The sequence below is a fragment of the Apium graveolens genome, chromosome 4 (assembly GCF_009905375.1).
Source record: "Apium graveolens cultivar Ventura chromosome 4, ASM990537v1, whole genome shotgun sequence".
Lineage (NCBI taxonomy): Eukaryota > Viridiplantae > Streptophyta > Magnoliopsida > Apiales > Apiaceae > Apium > Apium graveolens.
The window spans coordinates 142,276,540-142,298,447 of record NC_133650.1 but is presented as its reverse complement, the minus strand read 5'-3'; the positions used below and the strand labels follow the sequence as shown (position 1 = coordinate 142,298,447).

General features: G+C 33.8%; 1 protein-coding gene and 2 long non-coding RNA genes across 12 annotated transcripts; all 3 read left to right on the top strand.

Moving 5' to 3' along the window:
- The first annotated feature begins 5,011 nt into the window (after positions 1–5,011).
- Positions 5,012–8,031, top strand: LOC141716920 (uncharacterized). Of its 3 annotated transcripts, none has more exons than XM_074519076.1 (8): positions 5,012–5,279; positions 5,427–5,509; positions 5,619–5,755; positions 5,835–5,969; positions 6,337–6,991; positions 7,131–7,233; positions 7,549–7,795; positions 7,897–8,031. In XM_074519076.1, exons 2-5 carry the CDS (start codon positions 5,446–5,448, stop codon positions 6,388–6,390), a joined length of 390 nt encoding a protein of 129 aa, XP_074375177.1. In that variant the 5' UTR covers positions 5,012–5,279; positions 5,427–5,445; the 3' UTR covers positions 6,391–6,991; positions 7,131–7,233; positions 7,549–7,795; positions 7,897–8,031. The 3 variants fall into 3 exon arrangements, with proteins under 3 accessions (XP_074375177.1, XP_074375175.1, XP_074375176.1); XM_074519074.1 differs by having other exon boundaries at positions 7,131–7,243; XM_074519075.1 differs by having other exon boundaries at positions 7,131–7,243; positions 7,900–8,025.
- Positions 8,032–8,120: 89 nt separating this feature from the next.
- On the top strand, positions 8,121–9,680 carry LOC141716977 (uncharacterized). Its single transcript, XR_012573473.1, has 3 exons — positions 8,121–8,256; positions 9,346–9,443; positions 9,549–9,680. It is a non-coding gene; the product is annotated as an uncharacterized LOC141716977 (long non-coding RNA).
- An 8,237-nt stretch (positions 9,681–17,917) lies between these two features.
- LOC141720324 (uncharacterized) lies at positions 17,918–21,628 on the top strand. 8 transcript variants are annotated; one of them, XR_012574238.1, is made up of 7 exons: positions 17,918–17,984; positions 18,066–18,126; positions 18,316–18,401; positions 19,046–19,829; positions 20,070–20,116; positions 20,684–20,899; positions 21,027–21,628. It is a non-coding gene; the product is annotated as an uncharacterized LOC141720324 (long non-coding RNA). The 8 variants fall into 8 exon arrangements; XR_012574237.1 differs by having other exon boundaries at positions 17,970–17,984; positions 18,066–18,227; XR_012574235.1 differs by lacking the exon at positions 17,918–17,984 and having other exon boundaries at positions 17,994–18,126.
- The last annotated feature ends 280 nt before the right edge of the window (positions 21,629–21,908 follow it).

Here is a 21,908-nt window from a genome sequence, read left to right as displayed (position 1 = left end):
GGAAATTCTGATGACTTAAATCCTGATCATGTAAGGTCTGTCTGATGGATTAAGTTCTGACGTCGTTGAAACTGTGGTAATAACTCCAAAGGAAAATGCACCTGTCCAGGGGGAGCAAGCTGAAGAACCTACCACATCTCAAGACTCTCGAGAAGCATCAGAATCTGTCACTGGCTCTTCAAGTTCAAACATATAGTTCTAATGAGCCAAATTCTGATAATTTTGGAAGCTCTGATTCTTCAACTCCTGAAAAATCAAATTCAAATTCTGAAGTCTCAGAGAGCATAACTATAGGGGGAGCATCAGAAAATGCTGATGGAGATAACATGGATTATGGGGAAGGATCCAGTTCTATAGATCAACTTCCATCTACAAGGAAGTGGACTAAAGCACATACACCTGATTTAATCATTGGAGATCCTGAAGCAGGTGTCAGAACTAGAACTGCAACTTCAAATGAATGTCTCTATCATTCTTTTCTATCTCAGACTCAACCAAAGAAAGTGGAAAAAGCCTGGACCCTAGTGCCAAGACCAAAGAACAGATCAGTTGTTGGTACAAAATGGGTGTTCAGAAACAAAACTGGCAGTGATGGCATAATTACAAGGAATAAAGCAAGACTGGTTGCTAAAGGCTACTCTCAACAAGAGGGTATTGATTATGATGAAATATTTGCACCAGTTTCTAGATTAGAAGCCATAAGGATCTTTTTGGATTATGCTGCTCACAAGAAGTTTAAAGTCTTTCAAATGGATGTAAAAAGTGCTTTTCTCAATGGAGAATTGGAAGAAGAGGTATATGTTGAACAACCTCCGGGCTTTGTAGATCCTAAATTTCCCAATCATGTCTACAGGCTTGACAAAGCACTTTATGGCCTTAAGCAAGCTCCAAGAGCATAGTATGAGACTTTAGCTCAATTCATTCTGGAAAGTGGATTTCACAGAGGCAAAATTGACAAGACTTTATTCTACCACAACCATGGAAATGAATTACTTTTGGTAAAGATATATGTTGATGATATCATATTTGGCTCTACTAAATCCAAACTGTGTGAGAAGTTTGCAAAGCTAATGCAGTCAAGATATCAAATGAGTATGATGGGAGAACTCAGCTATTTTATGGGGCTTCAAGTCAAGGAAACTGTAGATAGCGCTTTTATCTGTCAATCCAATTATACCAGAAATTTACTGAAGAAATTTGGAATGCAAGATTGTTCAACTGCATCCACTCCCATGGCCACTGCAACCAAGTTAGATAAGGATACTGGTAAATCAGTAGATATTACGAACTATAGAGGTATGATTGGCTCCTTACTCTATCTAACTGCAAGTAGACCTGATATCATGTATGCTACCTGTCTTTGTGCAAGATTTCAGGCTGATCCAAAAGAACCTCACTTATTAGCTGTGAAAAGAATTTTCAAGTACTTTAAGGGTACAACTGATCTAGGATTGTGATATCCTGGGGAATCAGATTTTAAGCTAATTGGTTACTCAGATACAGATTTTGCAGGATGCAAAATAGACAGGAAAAACACTAGTGGAAGCTGCCAATTTCTTGGAGGCAGATTGGTTTCTTGGTTTAGCAAGAAACAAAAGTCAATTTCCATATCAACTGCAGAAGCAGAATATATTGCTGCAGGAAGTTGTTATGCACAGATTCTATCGATGAAGAATCAGTTACTGGATTATGGGTTAGAATTTTCTAAAATCCCTATTTATTGTGATAATCAAAGTGTTATTGCTATGACAGGTAATCCAGTTCAATACTCAATGACAAAACACATCAACATTAGGTACCATTTCATAAGGGAACATGTGGATGAAGGTACAGTGGAATTGTATTTTGTTCCAACAGATCAATAGCTAGCAGATATCTTCACAAAACTACTATGTCAAACTACTTTTATAAGATTGGTAAATGAACATGGAATGGTTTCAGGTTCTTTCTCTAAATCTGCTTAGTTTTTGTTCTCATGGATCAGACTTTATGATCAGTGTTTACAAATTGTATTATCTATATGTAATCTGTGCTTAATTTGAAAATTCATTAAATGTTGATTGTTATCTGATGTGGATCTATATACTCTGATAAGTGTTTTGAATGTTCTGTGGCTATTCAATCCAATGAGGATAACTGTGCTAGATGCTGACCTAGTAGTCTTTAACATACTAGAAATCCCATGTTTCAATTAGTTGTTTATGTGGAAACTCATTAACACAAGCAGATTCTGATATTGAGCTTAGTCAAGTTTACTTTGTATATCTTATTACTAAGTCACAAACTAGATTCTTGTTTCTTATCTGTCAAATTCTGATGTCAGTAAATCTTAAGAATGAACTAATTACTGATAAGCCTCACTTATCAAAAGAAAAGAAAAGAAAAGAAAAGAATAAAAGTCAGGTACTCCTTTGAGATCTAGAGTAAAAAATATGGAAGGGAAGACCCAAGTGCATTGCTGGTAAGTAATATGCATCAGAAAAGCAAAAAAATTTCTTGGTGACTTTTCACACTCTATGATTACTGGAGGAATACTCTGATAACAGCATAAATTTTGATAAGCAGTTGTGACTCACTTAGACTGAGAAGCCACTATAAAAAGGAATTTCAAAAGATGCATAAAATGAGCACCAACAGTTGAGGTGGACTCTTGCATAAATTTTTTCTATAGTAGACATCAGGACTGATGACAGATTCTAAGCATTTTTCTGAGTTATGCCTTATTTCTAAGATGTACTGAAGTTGATCACACTTTAATCTTTATCTGATATTTCGCTGAATGCACACACTTTCACTCCATATGAATGATGAAAATTACTGTGGTGATTAAGTTGTTTTTGACAAACAGTTAAGTATCATTTGTATAAATTATGAGGACAAGTTCTGATGGTAGTTATGATGATTAAACTCTGAAGAAAACAAGTCAGTATTTGTTTAAAGAATCAAAGAAAAAGATATTCACTTTTTGAGTACAGAAGCCATGTTCTGATGACTGTTAAAATCTGATATAAGTTAAGTTCTGATATTAAATCCTGATGGAATCTTTGATGCTTACGTGGCATTTTTCTTTACTTGACTTATTTGTGGTAAAATCTGAAACAGTCATATTTAAATCAGAATAAATTTGGGTGAGATAAAAACAGTCATAATCATTATGGGTTAGTGGTTAACGTGTATGTCTTGAAAAACTACATGTGCACAGTAATTGTTAATTATTTCCCGTGCCCATTAACTCTTCCTTTAGATCTTTTACTGACTATTATTATTACACATCGGTTTAGGGAGTCGAGGGATCATTATTTTTACTTGTAGTTGTTAACCAGCCCTCGCGTCCCTTGGTATTCCATTGCCTATTTAAATGACTGATCGTTCATCAGTAAAATCACATCTTTTCATTTTTCTCAAACAATGGCACATTATAGTTGGTTTTACTGCTATGGTACAGAAATTGTGACCATTTTTTGAAATGGAATTCTGACTATATATCCTATCAACAGCATTCCATTCGACATCTGGATTCAACTTCCAGGCACCATTAAAAATGATCTAATAACTTTCTAAAGAGAAGTTCATCTTCGTATTCTTAAACAGCAGGAGCAAATCATTCATCTTGTTGTTCTCTTTGTTGAAAGTAGGAAGAAGAATTAATTATCATTCATTCGTTTCTCTTCACCGTCAGCTTTGTCAGTCTTCTTAGACTAGGACTAAGGCTGTTGATGTTAAGAATCTTAGAATAAGACTATCTTGTAATTTTTGCATGTAATTGATAAATTTCATGAAATGTACTCATCTATTATATTAATAAAATTTCCTTTAATTTGCAAGATTTGGTCTTTGTTTCTCAAATTATGTGACTATGCATGTTTTAATTGCAATTTGTTAATCTTTACTTCATCGATTTTTAACTTTATCCTGTGATGAATGTTTTGATTCAATAATGGTCAATAATAAATTTTGATGATATGAGGAAATAATTGAAGCACGAGTTCATGCTTCTGAACCTGTGATAATTGAAGCTGAGAATGTTACTTCTCAGAAAGAAAAAGCAGCTCAAAGTTCTGATACTTTGAAAAGGAAATCTATAAATTCTAATGCTGCTGAAGCAACTCCTTCATTGGCAAGGAGATTGAAGAAAATGAAGGCTAGGAGGTATTTGACTAAGGCTATATCAGAAGATACTGAAGAAGCTGAGGAAGGGGATCAAGAATCTCTGATCTCACAAGAACCAATTATCATTGAAGCTCTTCCCACTCAAGCCAAAGACACTGCTAATGACACAATTGTTACCCCTCATGTCTCTCCTATTAAAGCTACAGATGATGCTAAAGAACAAACTGATAATTCTGAAATAGATATTCAAATTTTGAATATACCTGAAGTTCTTTATCTGGAAGCTCCATCTACATCAAAGACACCAGCTCTGGAGATAAATTCTGCTGATCAGAATTTAGATGATATTATTCCTGAATTTCCAGTTGCTTCACACACTGTTGAGGTATCAGAACAGAATGATTATTCCTCAAGTTCTGATGACAGTATTTATGTTGAGACTCCAGTACCTACTCTGGGCAAGGAAGAATTGGCGAAGAAATTTGTTGAAAAGGAAGCACCTATTCCTTGGGAGGATACTCACAGAGGTGTTGAGTGGACCAAGAAGTGGAATGAACACTACAAGAAAAAAGATAATAGACATCACACATTAGACATCAGTCATTCATGCCACTGTTGTTAAAAACTTCATTAACATCATCCCGCGTTAATGTGATGTCTTTGTATTATTAACACATCACTTCCTTAACAGACCGATGTCTTAAATACTGAAAAAATTCAAAGCGCGGCACTTCAAATTATTTTCCCCTACTTGTTAAAATTTTCCCCGCTTACTTACCAAATGATACCGCCTCAGCTAAATTTTTGTTCCCCCTCTTTTTTTCACTATCTTGTGATTAAACAAACAAAATAAGTAAAATATATTTTATCTCTTCTCTGGTCTCTTCTCGACCCTCACCTCTCTGGCTGTCTCTCTCTCTCTCTCTCAAGTCTCAACTCTCATATCTGCAACGTTATCTCTACTCTCAACCATCTCTTCTCTGTCCTCTCCTTACCTCTCTCCTCTGGTCTCTCTCGACTTTAACCTCTCTCGATTTGGTTGTTTCATCTCGAATGGGTAACTCGAATTGTAAGCTCGAAATTTATTGATCTCTGACAACACGATATTGGTTGGGAGTTTGAAGCTCGAACTGAAATGATATTGATTTGGAGTTTCGAAACTCGAATTGGTGAGTATGTAAGCATTTGTAAAGGGGGTTTTCTGAAAATTGGAACCCTAATTTTAAATAAGGGTTTTATTTTTAAATTATAATATTTGTTATAAGGAGCCTTTTTAAAGTAATAATGATATAATGGTATGCCTGATGTTAATGCAGTTCCTTTTTTGTGCTTTGGATGATGGTGGCTAGAGGCCAGTCCATGGACCGAGATAGAACTTCTAGTATGGGTGCTCGAACAGGTAACTGCTTCATTTCTTTCTATACTACACCTAATAATAGTTCATGCTTGATAGATCAAACATTTTCTATAATAATGTTTTGGTAAATCAGTTGATAAATCATATGCAGGCAGTGGTCAGTATCTAGATTTGAACTTGTTAATTTCTCCACCTTATTTTCCTGATGGTGCTAAAGGGATGGATGATTTTGGGAGTTTAAGTTTCCAGAATCATTTAGATGAAACCCCTGAGGTTTCAAAATCTAGGGTAAGTTAAATATTAGTAGTTCAATACCTAGTTACATTTCAACAAAGCTAGCTTATCGGTAATACTCTGTCATCCGCAGAAGGTCACTCGAAAAGAGGAGAGTTCTGCTTCCACAATAATGGGCATTCAACTGCCTCTAGGCCAAGTTTATACACCAGAGCACCACCCTTCTTTCTGGAGTGGTGTAAATTCAAGTTTTCTTCCTGTCTTTGAGGTATATAAAATGTACATTATGTTGCCATGGCTGTTCATTATGTTGCTCCAGTTATACTTGACTATAAGTGACTGGTTAGTACTTCAATTTCTCAAATTTTATGTCACACTGAAGCAGAAAATCAATAATTCTAATGATAGCTAGGTTCCCATAAGTTGTCAATCTCCTTACCACATAGTTATTTAAATTACCTGAAATATCAGTCACCTCTGTTTTCTTGAACGAAGAGGGCTTATGCAACCCACATATATCAGGGTTTTTTTTAAGATGGTATACTTTCATCTTGAACATGACAAGTCGATGTAAGGCCTTGTATAATTGGTCTCAGTTTTATATGTGTTCTATCCTATATGTGATCATGTAACAGGGAAGAGAAATAAAGAAGAGTATAGGAGTTGATTCGCAGCCACCCTGGGCGTGAAGTGATCAAGGACCTTATGCTGAAGCGACTTCAGTGCCACTCTTCTCGACTGCAGCATCATCAGGATTCGTTACTTCAAAGATTACTGATTCATCAGCTGGTGTTTATTATCCTCACTTCACCATCCCACCTCATCACTACGCTTCTACGCCTTGTCAAATCATGCCAAACACTAACATCGTGTCTTATTTCTGAAATCACAAGCGTTAGGCCACGACTCGAGTTCAGCATCTTCTTCATCTTCGTTTAAGTATAAGAAGACACTAATTGGCCTAAAACAACTGATTGGGTCTTTTGTGACATGTTAAATTGTTTTGTTTTGTATTTGTTATGCTTTATGTTTGTATGGAACATCTTATTCTGCATTTCAACTCATTTCTATAATAATAGTTCATGCTTGACAGATAGAACAGGTAAACTGGTAAACATAAACGTTAAATGAAAATGGTTCATTTAATTTCTCTTTATTAGGTGTAGTATAGTTAGATGATATATAATTTAATTATTGTTTTAAATATATTTATTTATCTTAATGCAGGAAAACAAGGCTCAGGATGACAGTACCTATTTTCTTTCAGATTTTTTTATCTTCTATATTTGGGTATCATCACCTACTAAACTTCAAATCTTTTGTTTTAATAATATATAAACTAGCTACTACTACATAGTGTTAAAAGATTTTAGCAGTGTGTCGCAAACTTGCAATATACAATGAGTTGTGTGTTGATATATTTGTGCAGGATGACATTGAACCAGATTACATACTTTGTTGGGCTAAAACATTCAACACCAACAGTAGCTTGCGCATTGACAAACTTACTTCCGGCTGTCACTTTCCTCATGGTTGTTCCTTGTCAGTAATTACTTTATTTCTTGTTTCATCTTCTTCGCTAGCTCGGTTTAAATCCCCTTTGCCAAGAAAATTATACTGTGATTTAATTTTTTGATCCGAAACACCACACTGAGATACAAATTTCTTAGTAGCGTAGAGTACAAGGTGGTGGTTTTATCTTATCATCCGATGTGTATGTTCCAAATACGCATTTCAAAGTTTTGAATATTTTCTACTGCTTTGTAGTTGATCTATGTGACACCTGTTTACATCTCCACATGATTGTACCCCTGATTATTTTGTTTATCAATTTTTGTGTTATGTAGAATAGAGAGTGTTGCAATCAAGAGTAGAGCAGGGCAAGCGAAAGTTATATGAACTATAATCTATGTAGGAGGTGCAATGTTGCTTTCATTCTACTATGGCTCCAAAGTTCCCATTGGAGAATCCCCAATTCACTGGAATTATGTTATACGGAATTCTCAAGATCCCTCAAACCAAAATAATCATCAAAAGTATTTGGTATTTGTAATAAGCCAGATTGCTTCAAGTAACTTTGAAGGTGTAGTGCAGGTAGTCCTTAAATCTTATATGCTTATAAGCTTATATTGTTAAATTGCTTTTGTTTAAGATATAATCTATTTGCTTATTTATCATACATGGGATGTTACAAGAAGTCAAGTGTCCTTGGCAATGAAAGATCCAATAATGTTGGCCAGTGGGAGTGATGATGGTTCAGTGAAGCTCTGGAATATCAATCAGGCAATTATATTTTTTCTCATGGTGAATGTCATCTTTAAAATTAAATGTACTGCAATAATCTAATTACCTATTCAATGGAATAATTTGGATGTATAATAAGTTGTCTGTCTTACATGTGTTGCTATTGCAGGGAGAAAATATTGGTACCATAAAAACCAAAGTCAATGTATGCGTCCACGAATAACATATTGAAGCTTTGGGATTTATCAATGAGCACATCTTGGGTCCTTGATTGTCCTCTTCAGTCATATACAGGCCACTTAAATGTGAAGGTAATTTAACTATATCTGCCTAATTTATATGTGACATGTTTTGTGATACAACTAATATGAGGCGTCTCTTTTCTAGAACATAATTAGTCATGGTGATGTTTATTGCATGTCTTGAATACGAACAGATGCATCATTAACAATTGTTTTTAGACGGTGTGTCCAATGTGTGTCTGCTATGAACATCAGGAAGCCATGAATTGCAGACTACAAGTTATATTTCCTTCTATTTGATTGGTGAAAATTTTATATATGAGCGATGTCATCATTATTAAAAAGTAAGAGGCAATCAAATATAATTAAATATATAAATATAATTAAATATATAAAATTTAGTGTTTGGTGTGTATACGTGATCACGTCACGGATAAACAGTTAATATAATAATAATTTAATTATAAAGTAGTAGAAAGTACAAGGGGGTCATGACTTGAAGAAGCAAAAGGTAAGATCACTAATCAAAACCACATGCTAATATGCTATATGATAAGGGCCCTGGTGGATATAAACGCGATGTTTCCTTTACTATGGCTTGTAGATATGTTAAGTTCTTCATATCTGATTCTTCAACCCATTTTCCACTTACCACATTGCGGTCCAGCTCCTCTTTAGCTAAGTTTAGGGAAGTTGGATTGTTAAGTAGTAATGACACGGCCCATGTTAGTGTCTCAGATATGCTTTTTGAACCAGTCATGATGATAACCTGAAATAGTTTAAAACTAATTTTATTACAGGGGACTTATGAAGGTCAGCCTGGTTGGATCGTTAGTGAATGAACCTTTTTTTAGTGCATGAAACTCTATATATTAATTTAACTCCAAAGTCAAAAGTGTTACAATAGTGATTACTAGAAACGGATTTCCTACCATTGATATAAAGCCAAAATCGATGTGGCTCTAATTTTTATCGGCTGGAGATGAGAAAAGTGAACAAGAAACTTCTGAAAAGGTTTCCAATATTTTTGTGTTTGTGATTGTATTTATGCGTGTATTCATTCAAGTAAAGTGTATCTTCTGCTGCTGCATATTAGATTTTCTTCTAGGAGCTCATATTAAGTGGTATGCTGTCTAAAATCTGTTTGAACTATGTAAGTTCTGCATAGTGAAGAGGAAGCAGAATGTCAGACGGCATATGATTTAGCTGCTGAAGTGTATATGTCGACATTTGACCGCTCAAAACCTCCCGAGGAAGTATGTTCTACCTTTTCCACTCTTAAATCTTCAACTAGTGTTCAAACTTTACAATATTTTGTGTCATTTGATATGATAAAGTGAATGTTTCATATGTTTGTGCAGTTGATGATCGCGAGGTAGATTCGTTCGATCAGAGAAGAATACACTGAGTCGGGTCATGTACTGCCTCTAACAACATTTAGAAGCTATAATTCAAACTCGAAATATTTTTACAGATCAATGTATTAACAATTTGGTTTTAATAGAATATGAATATGCAAGTCATATTTGTTTTACTCATTAATGTGAGAATGATAATATTTGGTTGTTATTTTGGTGTAAAAATAATTTGATTTTTTTGTATTGTGTAAGTAGTGTAATAACTAAATATACATCACTTTTATTGTGTAAAAATTGATGTCAACAATAAAATACAAATTAGTTTTTGTGAGATAAAACTGATATCTATGTGACAATATAGACATCACTTTTAAAGAAGAAAAATTGATGTCAAAAAATTTAATGTACATCCCTTTTAGATAAGCAACCGATGTCAAAGAATGACATGTTCAAGTCTAAATTGAACATAGATATCACTTTATTTGGGATAAAACTGATGTCTATATGCCAATATAGACATCACCTTTTAGTAAAGAAATTGATGTTTAATATCTGATTTTACATCACATAAATGAAAATATTCGATGTCTATGTGGAAAAAAATATAGCTCATTATATGTTTAATCTGTTGTAATAGGTGTAATTTATTTATTAAATTATTTATTTCTAACATTTTTTGTAAAAAAACAATGCATGGACATCAGCTTTTTTGCAAGAAATGATGTCTAAGCCAGTATAGACATCGGGTTATGGCCGATGTCTAGAATAGACATCACCGACATCAACATCGGTTGCTAAACAGCATAGACATCGGCCAAAAACCGATGTCTATGGACTTTTTTCTTGTAGTGGAATCAGATTTTATTCCATGTTCTAAAATTATGACTAAGCATATTCAAAAGCTGATGAGTTGCTCACAAATGCTGATTTCAAGACACAACTCAAGATCACAGCTCTGTCTACAAAACATCTTCAAGGTCTACATACTTCTACTCATCAAAAGGTTGATACACTCAAGGAACAAGCTGATAAGTTCAATCTACAAATCAAGCTTGACAAGAACAGTTATATCAAACCTATTTCTGAAAAAGTTGCAACCATTGAGAAAACTCAAGAGAAGCAACAGACCCAAATTGCTGAGGTTCTGGCTAAATCAAGCTTCTCAGAAAGCTCAATTGGATGAAATTTAATCTTCAGTTGAACTTCTTCTTTCTCTCTTACTTCCTGATGATGCCAAAAATGGGGAGAAGGTAGTTAAGTCCAAATGCTCACCTACTCAAGAACTGAAGAAAAAGGATGATAAAGGTGATGATCAGGGAAACTCTGAAAAGAGCAGAGGTCAAAGAAAAGTTCAAGGAAAATCTTCTATTCAGAACAAGTGAAGTTCTGATGCTGTGAATGCTCAAAGATTGAAGTCAAGTGGTGATAAGCAAAGTCTGATGTCAAGTTCTGATATTCTGATTTAGTCAGGATCTGAACACTCTTAGAAGTTTTTGCAAACTCTGAAGTTGAAGGGGAAGCAGACTACTGTTTATTATAAAGATCCTAAAATCCAGACACTTGATGAGGAGATAGCAAGAAGATTATTTCTGAAACACAATCCAAGAATGGATTTAGAAACTCTCTAGGAGGAAATAGCTAGATTTGCTGCTGAGAAGACAAATCCTAAGTCTAAAGCTTCTGATGCAAAGAAACCTTCAAGGCCTAAGGAAAAAGGCATTGTGATCAAGGAAAAGTCAAATTCTGAAACTTTAAAGTTCAAGACTGATCACAGACTAAGAGTGATCCCAAAGACAAAGGGAAGGAAAAGTTTATGAACCAACCAAGTCACTGGACTTGAAAATTTCTCAAGATCTGATGAAACCAGTGTGTAAAATGGTTCTAGTAACTGATGATAATCTTGTTGAAGATGAAACTGTTCAAATTGTGAAAAGAAGAAATATAAATGAAGATTCTAAAACAACCTCTGACATTGCTCAAGTTATTATTCAGAATAAAGGACAAGAAGGTACAGAAGAAACTACAAATTCTGATCAAGCTATCAAGACATCAACTACTGACAATGCTCAAGTTGATTTGGATAAAATGACAATTGCTGATAAGAAGAAGCTGTTATAGAAGAAAGCTACTCCAGTTGAACCAAAATCCAATCTCATGATTAATCAACTTGCTACATTTGGGTTGAAAGCCAAGCAACCTAGAGATAGAGCTGGATTAGATTCTGATGAATAGAAGATTCAAACAAGAGTAGAGATTACTCTAAGAGATCCTTTCATATTGACAGACAAACCATATGAACAAATTAAACAAAGGCACCTTGACAAGGTGTTGTCTGCTCAAGTTGTGATAGATGCTCATGATAAGGAGAATCTAAAAGAGAAATTGATCTTATTTCTCAATGATGGAAGGACTTATAGATTAGCTGATACTGATGTATTAAAGAAGTCTATTAGAGAATTTCAACATATTCACTATCTTCTGGAAGTAAAATATGATGTTATAAGAAGGTGGTCAGAATACATTTTGAAGGCTATAAGAGATCTATTCAGAATCTCTGGTACAAAGAATTCTCATTACAGTCCAATGATTACTGAAGGTGATGGAAGAGAAATTCCTATGCTGAAGAATTCTGCTAAGGTGGAAGTTATTCTGAAAGGAAGATGCTTATGTTATAATGAAAACTCTTCACATCCTAAGGTTATCAGACTTGGTGATTGACTTGAAAGAACATCCATTCAAGCTCACAGAATAGTCATTTATCAAATTGGTGATAGTAAAGAAGAAGAACTGATGCAGGTCAAAGCACAGATTGCTGAAGTTCTGAAGAAAGCTGAAGATAATCTGATAAATGATTTTGTTAAGAATCATTATGGATTCAGATTGATTCAGTGATGTTGGTAAAGCTGGATGTTTTGTAAGTTGTAATTAATAGTCTTATTAAACTCTTATTGCATTTGAACTTAAATGTTTTTGACATCATCAAATCTATTAACTTGTATATTCTTGAAAATTTTACAATTTGGGGGAGATTGTTGGATATATTTGAGATGTCATGTCTAATATGTTTCATATTTAGTTTTCAGATCTTAACTAATAGGAAATATCAGTTCTTACTGGAATCAGGACTTATTGGAAGTCAGGATTTAAGGATATCAGGATTTAGATTATCAGAAGATAATATCAGAACTTAAGTACTAGAGGACTAACAGTTAAGGAAGGAAGCTGATTTACAGGAAAGAAGATTGAGACTAATACAAGAAGAAGATATGCATGGAAAGAGTTAGAGGACTAGAAGAATTATATAAGATATCTGGTTGATATATTTTAGGAGACAGAATAATATTCCATATCAACTAGAAGTTATCTTGTAACTGTGTGTCTATATAAACACAGACATAGGTTTAATCTATAAGAGGTACGATCATCGAGAAGATCATACAATTGTAACCTAGCAGCTCTCGTGATATTTGTTCATCACTGCGAGAGAACGGTTCCATTGTAACAGAGTTTATTATATTGAATACATATGTTTTCTGTAACTTGTGCTTTAAATCGATTTGATTGTATTCTACACTGTATTCAACCCCCTTCTACAGTGTTGTGTGTCCTAACAAGTGGTATAAGAGCTCATCTGTTACCACACATACAGTAAAGATCCAAAACAATCATGTTTGAAGAATTAGAAAATCCAACCAAGCCCGCCAAAACTGAAGAAACTCCAAAGACTCAAACCCATAGTCGAAATGAGACTATCAGGGTTCCCATGTTGATAACTTCTGAGTATCCCATATGGAAAGTGAAGATGGCTATGTTTCCGGAAGCTACAGATTCAGAATACCTAGATAGAATTTATGAAGGACTGCATAAGCCAACCAAGCTCTCTGTTGTAGTTGCAGATCAGCCAGCAAATACCATACCAAAGGAGAAAAGTGAATACACAGCTGAAGATATCTCATCTATTGCCAATGATGCAAAGGTAAGGCATTTGCTGCATAGTGCCATTGATAATGTCATGTCAAATAGGGTAATTCAATGCAAGACTGCAAAGGAGATATGGGATGCTTTGGAAACAAGGTGTCAGGGAACTGATGTAATCAAAAAAACAGGAGGACTATACTCACTCAAGAGTATGAGCATTTTGACTCAAAAAGTGATAAGTCATTAACTGACTTATATGACAGGTTTGTCAAACTCTTGAATAATCTATCACTGGTGGACAAGGAATATGACATTGAAGATTCAAATCTGAAATTCCTTTTAGCTCTTCCTGAAAGTTGGGATTTGAAAGCTACTACTATAAGAGATAACTATTCGAATCATTTTATAATTAAATAATAGGGTTCAAACACCCGAATCTAACTTTAAAATAAATTTATAATAATTATTGAGCCTTCAAAATAATTTAAATTAATATTTAAAGCTCGAAACTATTTTTCAGAATTTTTAAATCCAAATAAGTAATTAAATCTAATTAAATAATCAATTAAAATTAATTAATAACTAATTAAATTAATTAATCAATTAATATTTAAATAATTGACTAATTAAATAATTAACTATCAACTAAAAATAATTAATTCATTAATTAAGATTTATTTTTAACTTAAAAATAATTTTCAGAAATTAAATAATGAATTTTTATTAAAATATTTGAATAAATATAAAGTGATTGTCAAAGCGTATCGAGGAAGTCTCTCAAATCTTGCTGAGGAAGACTTGCACAGCTTCTTAAGAAAGAAACTTAATCAGGAAGACTTGTAAAACTTATTTAGGAAGACTTATAAAACTTATCGAGGAAGTTTTGTAATATTTAATGAAAAAGATTTAAATAGCTTACTTAGTAAGACTTGTAAACCAACTACTATAAATAGCTCATTTAGCTAATGAAATAATATACAACTTTCTCTCCATATCTTCTATTCTCCTATATTTCATCTACATTAAACATAACTCATATTTTCAGTCCAGGTTTATAACACGTTATCAGCACGAGTCTCTGCCAACTGAAGCTTTATTCTCGAAAGAGCTACGACTTATTTTGACCCACGAGTCTCTATCAACTAAAACTATTTCATAAAAGAGGTACGATTTCTTTTACTCATTTTATTCTAATTATTATTACATATGAAATCTATAAAGATGGCTATGCCGTCAAATAATACTATAAAGATGGCTCTGCCGTTAAGTAATACTACTATAAAGATGGCTCTGTCGTCAAGTACTACTACTATAAAGATGGCGCTGCCGTCAAGTAATAATCAAAAGTTTTCTGGTTGGCTATGCCGTCGTGACTTTTGTATAAAGTTATTATTTCAACTTTCCTGTTTAAATATAATGTGATATATTATATCTTATTTAAAATCTATTCAGAATGGCGAATCTTGCAAAATTAGAGTTTGTTGCCTTGATGTTTTAGGGAATAATTATTTGTCATTGGTCCTTGATACGGAATTACACCTTAGTGCTAATTCCTAAAAGATATTATTGACCTAGAAAAAATCCCAACTTTTGAACAAAATGCAAAAACAATTATCTTTCTTAGGCATCACATCCACGAAGATCTAAAATATGAATACCTCACTATCAAAAATCCACTCACCCTTTGGAATAATCTCAAGGATAGATTTGATCACCAGAAACTTGTTCACTTGCCATCTGCCCGATATGACTGGTTTAATTTGAGGTTACAGGATTTCAAATCCATAGCTGAATATATTTCTGCTCTTTTCAAGATAAGCTCAAAATTAATTTTATGTGGTGAAAATATTACTAATGTTGAAATGATTGAAAAGACCCTCTCAACCTTTCACCCCAACACTATGATCTTGGCTCAACAATATAGGGAGCGGAATTTTCAGAAATACGGCGAGCTGATATCTCTCCTTCTTGTGGCTGAAAAGAATAACGAGTTGCTACTGAAAAATCATCAGATACGTCCCACAGGCTCTGCCCAGATACCTGAAGTACATAATACGTCATTCCTGAAGAATGAACATGGGAAAGGAAATAGAGGAGGACGGGGTTATGGACGAAACCGTGGACGTGGAAATTTCCGTCGTCGGTTTCGCAATCAATATCATTCTGGCCACCTGAAGTGGAACGTGATGGTTACAACTCTGGCCACCATAAATGGCAACGTGAAGTGCCAAATAAAAGAAAGGCACCCCAAGAAGGAGAGAACTGAGGCATCTGTCATAGGTGCAGATCTAAGGGACACTGGCAACGTACTTATCGCACACCCAAACATCTTGTTGATCTCTATGAGTCATCCAAAAGGAATAATGGAAAGAGAGTAGAAACCAACTTCGCTAATTATAATCTAGTTAATGAACCAGTCAATAGTGCTAATCTTTATTATGGTTTAGACGACTAGACTTCATATGTATTGTCTTGCTTTACTTATTTCCTTTGTATTTTACTTATTTCCATTATGTACTCATTTTATGTACTTATTTCATGCTGTTGTTCTATGTACTCGGTGTGTTTTTAATAAAGATGTTTTTTGTTTATATATGTATAAAGATGGAAGATATATGCATTGTTGACTGCGCAACCATACACACTATTTTACAGAGTCAGAAATACTTCTCACATTTGACTAAAACCAACTGACATATCTAGACGGTATCGGGTACATAAAATATAATAGAAGGTTTTGGGAAAGCTAGTTTTCTTCTACCAAATAAGACACACATACACATACAAGAGGCTCTATACTCTAGCAAGTCAACTAGAAACTTACTGAGTTTTAAAGATATCCATCTTAATGGGTTTCACGTTGAAACTACTAATGAGAATGAAAAAGAATACCTTCTCATCACCTCAAATACCGTTGACAATAAAAGCGTCCTAGAAAAATTTCACTCGGTTTCTTCAGGATTATATGTTATGAGTATACGAGTTCTTGAATCTCATAGTGTCAAGATCTCCAAAGTCATAGACCAAAAACTACTTTCCCTTTGGCACGAAAGACTCGGTCATCCAGGAGTATCTATGATGCGTCGTACCGTTGAAAATTATGTGGGACATCCACTTAAAACTCAAAAGATAATATCCCAAGATGAACTTCATTGTTCAGCATGTTCCTTAGGAAAACTGATTGTCCAACCATCCCCAGTTAAGCTTCAAACTGAGTCCCCGAAATTCTTAGAAAGAATTCAAGGTGACATTTATGGTCCTATTCATCCATCTTCTGGCCCATTTAGGTACTTTATGGTTTTAATTTATGCGTCAACTCGATGGTCTCATGTATGTCTACTAACAACCCGAAATACAGCCTTTGCCAAATTACTTGCCCAAAAAATTAAACTCTGAGCTCAATTTCCTGACCATCCAATTAAATCAATCCAACTAGATAATGCTGCTGAATTTACATCTACAACTTTTAATGATTATTGTATGTCAGTAGGAATCTCAGTCGAACACCCGGTGGCTCACGTACATACACAAAATGGTTTAGCAGAATCCTTAATTAAAAGACTTCAACTTATTGCCCGTCCCTTACTCCTAAGAGCAAAGTTACCTATATCTGTTTGGGGTCATGCAATACTCCTATGAAGTATGTCCCCCTATGGGGTCATGTGTCAATCTGTAGTTAGAGGCTAGAAATGGAAGATGTTGCAGCTACTATGCCTCAGTTTCTGGAAGTTCCTAAGAAAATGATACTTGGTGAACATGTAATTAATGGCATACGTCAAAACGCCGGTCTCATAACAACTCATTTTTTTGGAGTGTATGATGGTCACGGGGTTCTCAGGTGTGTCTGAATTTTAGGTGTAGATTTTGCTCTCTTTACGTAGTCTGTTTATATCTTTTGCTGAGTTGAATTTATTTTAAAGAAATCATGAAGTGTCTATGATGTAGTAGTTGTATATTTTCTTGAATATGCTTCTTTCCAAGTTCATTAATGTGCACGTTTGTCAAATCTTAAAATAAGTAATTTATGACTTAAAATGAATAATTGACTTATAAGTGGTAAGTAGATAAATACTTATAAGTTGTATAAGTGTTTGGATAATTTTACTTATAAGTCAATTTTTTTTACTTAAATAAACAAAAAATAATAATTTTTAAAACTTTATTATCCTAATTCGTAAATTTTAAATTAGATTAACATTTTAAACATATATTTTATAACTAAAGTTTATAAAAAAATAAAAATTCAAAATAAGTTGAGAAAAAGTACGCCGTTACGAACATTTAACTAATCAGCTTATAAGTTGAATTTACAACTTATAAGTTGGGTCGACAAACACTCGTCGATAAGTACTTACGGGATTAAAAGTCAATAAGTTACTTAATATTGGGATCCAAACATGCCCAATATTTCTGTAACTTAAAATTTTAATTTTCCGCGTCACACCATGTTTGAGAAACTCAGTTAAAAGCATTAATGCTCTGTTATTGTTATTTGTGAAATTCCAATTTCCGTACGATCAGGTTACATATATTATCTTCTCAACTATATAATGTATGTAGATTGCGAACTACTGCATTTACCAAGGGTTGCTATTATGTCAGGGTCTTCAGATTATACGATATTTGGAAAGAAAGTCCACCACAAGCGTGCAAAAGCTTTGATGTAAGAGATGAAGGGGTTCCAGTTTACATCCAAGCTTTTTTTTTCCTTTCATTTTTATCACATTACATTTTCGATGTTGGAAAAATCTGTAAAGAATAACTGTAAGGAATCATGAAGCAATAACATTTTATAAACAAACCACTTAAGAATCGTGGCATGAAATTCATAATTTTTTAATAAAAAATACAGGGTGCTAGTTCAGTGTATGGATGAAGAGTACTGCTTATACCAGAAAGCAGCAGGTGACCTCTGAAATGAAAGTCAAGCAGCAGGAGGTAACTAATATTTCTATTTGCTCGTTTCTCATCATTGTATTCTCCTAAAATTTTATAGCATTATTAAATTGTTTCTACTTTTGTTGTTTACTATGGAGGATTAAGAGATTATTACTAAATTATTTTTTCCTACTTTCAGCGAACCTATGTACTACCATTTGAAATTTTGGTACATATAAATTGAAACCGTAGGCATTTCATCACATCTATGTTTGTCCTGCACACCAAATAAGTAAACTTTGTGGTAACAGGAAATTATTATAAATAAAATTATAATATATGCGGTTAAGCGGAGTGCTGCCAAATAAACTCCAATTTTTTGTGGTATACTGTAGTTAGTTGATAGTTGTCTGTTATTTTATTTTCTTTAGGCATATAATTATTTAACCATTCATTTGTTTTGCATTCTTCAAGGTAAATTGTAAGATATAGTTATACTGCTGTGGATAGGCTTGTTTGCTAGATCTTAATATTCTATTATGTGCAAGCATATTGTTGTATCTGAAGATATTTAATGGGCGAGTAATCATTTCTTATAAACACCTGTTTCCCTGCACCACTTTCTTATACTTATGGCTTGCAGGGTTGTTATATGGTCTTTTTGGTTATGTTTACTGCTTTTACACTTTCTGATTCCTCCACAGTTAGGCTACATCAGGCAAATTCTCATGCCAAGAAAGGATGGGAGCAGTATACTGATGTTGTCATAGAGACGATCTCCAAAAAGAAGAGAGGAGTTGTTTTTCTTCTTTGGGAAAATTATGTTCAAGTGAAATTCAGATTCTTCTTTTAGCAAGTTTCATGGTTCAAGTTTTCTAGTCGGCAATTTTATCACTTTGTCAAATGGATATGTTCCTATGCCAAATTCTGTGCATTTACAGTAGAGCATTTATCTCAGAATTAGGCATGTCATACAAAGAATATAAAATTTTATTATAAGACATGTCTACCGTTCTCACTTTTTAAAAAATTAAAATCTTACTGTTTACCATGTTTAAAAAACAAAAGTTACCATGTTACTTCTTTCCCCCCTTATTTTTTTGCTTTCCATAAATCCCTGGGGAAAGGAGGGATGTAGGGATGATATGTACACAATACAGATACTCTTTTAGGTTGTACAAAATACATTGTACTAGTTTGATAGAAGAGGTTTGTGTAAACAATGAGACATCATATAGAAATCTGGTATTATTTTCGTTCTCTGTGATTGGTCACATGAGTCGTCTCGGTCTGAGTTCTTACTTCTACTAGAATTTGATAGACTAAACTAGACATCCAAACATGTATATCTAGTAAGATATGCAAGTGCTTTTAGCACAGAATGTATTACATCTGTAAATCATATTGATTGACTCATACTCATTAATTGTTCAGGTGGTCATGAACTTAGCAAAAGCACCAGAAATGCTGGTGGAAGGGTTGCATGTGGTAAGTCTCTGAGTTGAAATAAGAAAAGCATATTACATATTGATTTCCCAAAATCTTGCTGATAGATAAATGAATGGTTATTGATGCCTTGTTGGCTTTCTTTACCACATGAAATTTTAGGGGTATCCAGTTGTTGATATCGGCATATCAATTTATAAAGTATCTATAATATTAGGATCTTAACACTTGAATCAACATATCATCTCTGATATTGATTTATTAAGGTTTTATTTGGTGCAGGTATAATTGGTCTGCAAGGTTGATTTTGCTTCTCACTCTTGATATTGGTCAGGCACTATCCAGACTCCTTCCTTATACAAGCATGCGACATTTTACAACTGCTATTTTTAAATAAAAGAATTATGGCATTGATGAGCAATAAAATGTAACTTTGTTACGATTGTTTCATTTTCGGTGCTAAAACTGAATTTGCCTTCCTGCAACAGTTTAGTTTGCCCGGTGATAATATTCAATTTGTAATTAACTTGCAACTTAGCTCTTATACAATATTTCACTTCAAGGAACAAGAAATTTTACATCATCTGCATCGAACTCGAACTAACATTCGGACTCGACAAAAAAGTGAGAACGGTAGACAATATGGATATAATTTTTATAAGTTTATCTTAGAATTAGACATGTCAAATCAAGCTTCGGTATTAAAAGTTTCATAGCATGTAGCTATTGTTATCTTAACTTTCTTATATCATTGCATGTTGACATATAGGGAAACATAAAAACCTTTAGCTTTTTTGTTATATCCGCAAGCTAGCTTTACTGCAAATGGATTCAATGTTTGAATGCTAACAAGTAAGGATTCTTCTACTGATCTTATACACTTGGTAATGTTGCAGGCACCGTCATTCTCATAGACGTTCCAGTTTACTTGAGAAGCATCCAGTTCAATGGAAAAACCATGCGCCTTCCAATAACCATTTCCTCAGAACGACACTTGAGAAATGCTGAGAAATCTTTCTGAAACTGTCGCTGGTATACACTAACCACACTGGGGGGGCTTGTATCGGCAATGTATACACTCATTTTGTTAATCTCTTCCAACTCAGGAACTTGTAAGTAAAACTCAGGAGTAATAGCCATAATGGTTATCCTGTAAGTTGATCTTTAGATGCTCTAGTTTGGTACATTGTTTAGTCTTTATAAATGCTTAAGGTTGTTGTTTCTTTTATCAATGTTAAGGTTATAGATCACATAAGAAGTGGATAAACGCTTGTCATTGGACTTATACGCAGGAGGTATTAGAGTGCCTCAAGCTACAAGTACTTCTAGTTCTCTTCTTTTTGATTCAGTGTTAGGCCTCAAGCACAGTGGTCTGTTGATGAGCAGTACAGGTTTGGAAGAAGGACTTGCCAAATAGGTAGTCTCTTCCAAATTAAATAAGTTTTGTGTGTAATTCTTACTTGTTTTTCTTTTAGTATATTTTAATATAATTCGCGTAGATAGCATCTATTGCAAAATCCTCATTTCCCCTGTCTAAGTCCAAAATGCATTTTGTATTAATTCTTATGCAATTTGGTGTGACTTGTGTAAGGAGCAAGGAATGGTGAATGAGGGAGAACAAGTAGCTCTCTGCTGATTATTTCGTATCCAGATCAGGAAAGTGTAGAAGGGAAAAAAGTGCTTCTCTGCCTGGTTATTTGGTATAATTTCATTTCAAAGGATAGTCAACGAGTAGTTTTTTCCTATCCAAGGATAGCTTGGATTTTATGTTGTAGTTGTTGGAGTTAAAGATGAGACTTTTATGTAGTGGTATGGTTTGGAGAATTGAGACTGTTATTTAATAGTTTGGTTCGAAAAATTGAGACTCATGTATGCAAATTTGATATTTTATTAATTATATATGGGATTGTTACATTTGACTATTCTAGTGTAATATATGTTTACATATAGTGTTATATTACATATGCTAGTGTTGCTTAATTATAAAAAATTGGTATTACAATAGATAAAACAGACTGTTACAATAGGCTGTGGGACCCCACCTTGTGGGTCCCACTTATGCAATCTTGATCAAACTATTGTATCACTCATTTTATGTTACATTTGGGCATGTTAGTGTTA